Genomic DNA, 2,735 nt, shown 5'->3' on the forward strand with positions numbered 1-2,735 from the left:
GAAAGAGATGGGGGACGCCGCACTGCCAGAAACGCAGCAAAGCCCACTTCTTCTGCAGAGAGCTCAGACCCCGCTGCTCCTCTCATGTCTCTGGGCAGCGAGCGAGGAGGAGGAGGGTGGGCCGGTGAGGAAGGGCTGCAGCCTCCCGGCATTCACGATCCCAAAGAACCCCCCGAGGCTTTTCCTTCCCCTGCCACCAACGCCTCTGGCAAATGCTCTGGCAAAACTCCCACCCACTACTGCAGACACGGGCCCCTGAGCAACACCAGCGCGAAGGGGAGTTGGGTGCAACTCAGCACGGCTGTAAAAGCAAAGCAACGCAGAAAAGCAAAGCAACACAGAAAAGCAAAAGCACCACAGGAAGGAAAAAGCAACACAGAAAAGCAAAGGCACCTCAGGGGCGATGGCGCAGGGGGAGCAAGGGGAAGGGTCCAATCTGTGCCCCCCAGTCACCCCCACTCCCCACCGCAGGACCCAGCGGAGCAGCAGGGGTTTTGTTTGCTGCTGTGTCAGGTGGGAGCCCCGAGGTTGCAGGTTTGAACTACGCCAAAAGGGAGAGACGCGGCTTCATCCTCGGGCGTATGTAAAAGCGAGAAGTTTCACCCAGCCTGAATCAGGGGCAAAACCAAGAGAACGCTGCCTGGAGCTCCCAGGAAGGTTTGAAAAGCCGGGCTTTGCTTCTCCACCTGAAATAAAAGGAGCAGAGGGAAGCAATAAAGGCAAAGCAAGGAGGGCTGGAGCCAGGCAGGCTGCCAGCTTCGGATCACGGAGAAGAGTGCACGGGTGCAGGAGAAGTCGGGTTCCCACAGCGCGACGTGGAGCTGGAAGAGGGCGAAGAAGAGAGCAGTGCCCAGGGCGAGCCGTGCCCACCGCTGTGAAGCCCCGGCCGTGCAGGGCTGCGGGGGGAGCCGGGAGGGGGCACGGCTCCTCCTCGGACTTTGGCACCCTCAGACTCAGCATTCCCGTGGAGATGTGTCTGTCTGTCCAAGGAGGAGTTGTTTCTGGCTGCTCTTTTTTGCCCTTTTTCCCACCTCAAAACTTGTGCAGAGTTTTGCTCTCAAGCTTCCCCAGCCAGTTTTGCCTGCGGGTGCCCAGGGACCATCGGACACCTCCGCCTGGGGACAGACGGACTCACACAGCTACTAGCGTGTGAGACCAAGGAGGGGAATATATTTCACTCTGTCTGCAACCTTAGTGATGACAGAAGCAGCCAGCACTAAGTATAAAAAATGGCAAATCAGTGGCACTACATCCTTTAGGGAAAGCCTTTGCTCATAAATCAGTAGCTTTCTGCAGGAGCTGTGCTGGCAGCAGAGATAAAAAAACAGCAGTGCAGAAATGTGGGGAAAGGGGAGGGAAAAAGAGTGTAAAAGAGTAGAAAGCAAAGAAGTCAGCGAGGACAAAACGACGCAGCAAAAGAAAAGAAGCCGGGCACTATTGCTGCACAGTTTTCTCCTGCGGCCGGTGCGGGGCTGAGCCCCCATGCAGCCGCCAGGATGCCCCACACCCAGGATGGGCAACCAAACAAGAGGGGAGGGCTGAGCAGACACACCCGGGACAGTGCAGAGCCCCAGAGCCACCATCCACGCAGCTTGAACCCATGGTGCTGTGGCCCTGAATTTGCCAAGGGCTGCGCTCGCCCTCATCGGCTCCAGGGAAGCTCAGGCACAGTCGCTGCCGCTGCCAGGAGGGTCAGGATTTTTCCCTCTCCCTCCCAGCCCCCAGCTCCATCTCAGAGCAGTTTTTGGCTGACGCTTGCAGCCCCTGTGGCCGCAGTCGTGTGGCTGAGCTGAGCACAGCCCATGCAGACGCAGGGCTGCGGGAGGGGAGGACGTACCTTCCTGCGGAGCGTTGGTGTCCCACACCGACCACATCTGCACAAAGAAAAAGGGGGTCCAGCACACGATGAAGGCCACTACTATGATGAAGGTCATTTTGACTGTCCGAATCTTGGCTTTGGAGATGAGCCTGGTGCTGCTGACCCTGGCAAATGCCATCCCGCTGCGGGAGCTGGAGCTCGGACCCACGTTGGGCCCATGAGCCGTCTTCAGCTTCACGTTCTGCCAGATTTTGAAGCTGATTAAGCCGTAGCAGATGCTCAGCATCAACACAGGGATGATGTAGACCATGAGGGTTATCCAGGTGACATAGGCTTTAGGTCCCCAGGGCTGAATGAAATCTGCCCAACAGTCATACACCCCATTCCCCACATCCCTCAGAGAAAATATGTGGATCTGAGGGATGCTGACCAGCAGGCACAGCAGCCAGGTGAGGAGTACGGAGACCCGGTCCGCTCTCCTGTGCAGGGACCTCAGTGGCTGACAGATGGCCAAGCACCGGTCCAGGGACATCAGCAGGAGCATGTAGGTGGAAGCAAACATCCCCACGACCTGCAAGTACTTGATCAACCGGCAAAGGAAATCTGGCCCGTAGAACCTGAAGGTGATGTCCCAGATGAGCTGGGGCAGCACCTGGAAGATGGCCACAACCAGGTCAGCAATGCTTAGGTGCTTCATGAAGAAGTACATGCGGGAGTGCTTCTGCCGGGTGGTGTGGATGGCCAGCAGCACGCACAAGTTGCCGGTCAGGGCAAGGAAGAGGATGAGGCAGAGGACTGTCACCTCCACCTTGGCCATGTCCTCGTTCCTCTTCAGGGGGTCGGTGGAGCTGTTCCTGCCGGGGGTCTGGTTCTCGGGGCGCAGGCTGCCGTTCCCCAGAGAGCTGTTGATGGTCCA

The 2,735-nt window shown here is 58.1% G+C and overlaps 1 protein-coding gene across 1 annotated transcript; it reads right to left on the bottom strand.

Annotated features, from left to right (window-relative positions):
- Window positions 1-1,661: 1,661 nt before the first annotated feature.
- On the bottom strand, window positions 1,662-2,732 carry LOC104545916 (mesotocin receptor-like; the record flags this gene model as incomplete). The annotated part of the gene is made up of 1 exon (XM_010191166.1): window positions 1,662-2,732. A coding segment is annotated over one exon (1,071 nt), but the record flags the coding sequence as incomplete, so codon positions are not given.
- Between the last annotated feature and the right edge of the window lie 3 nt (window positions 2,733-2,735).

Source organism: Mesitornis unicolor, unplaced genomic scaffold, assembly GCF_000695765.1.
Source record: "Mesitornis unicolor isolate BGI_N332 unplaced genomic scaffold, ASM69576v1 scaffold49458, whole genome shotgun sequence".
NCBI classification, from domain to species: Eukaryota; Metazoa; Chordata; class Aves; order Mesitornithiformes; family Mesitornithidae; genus Mesitornis; species Mesitornis unicolor.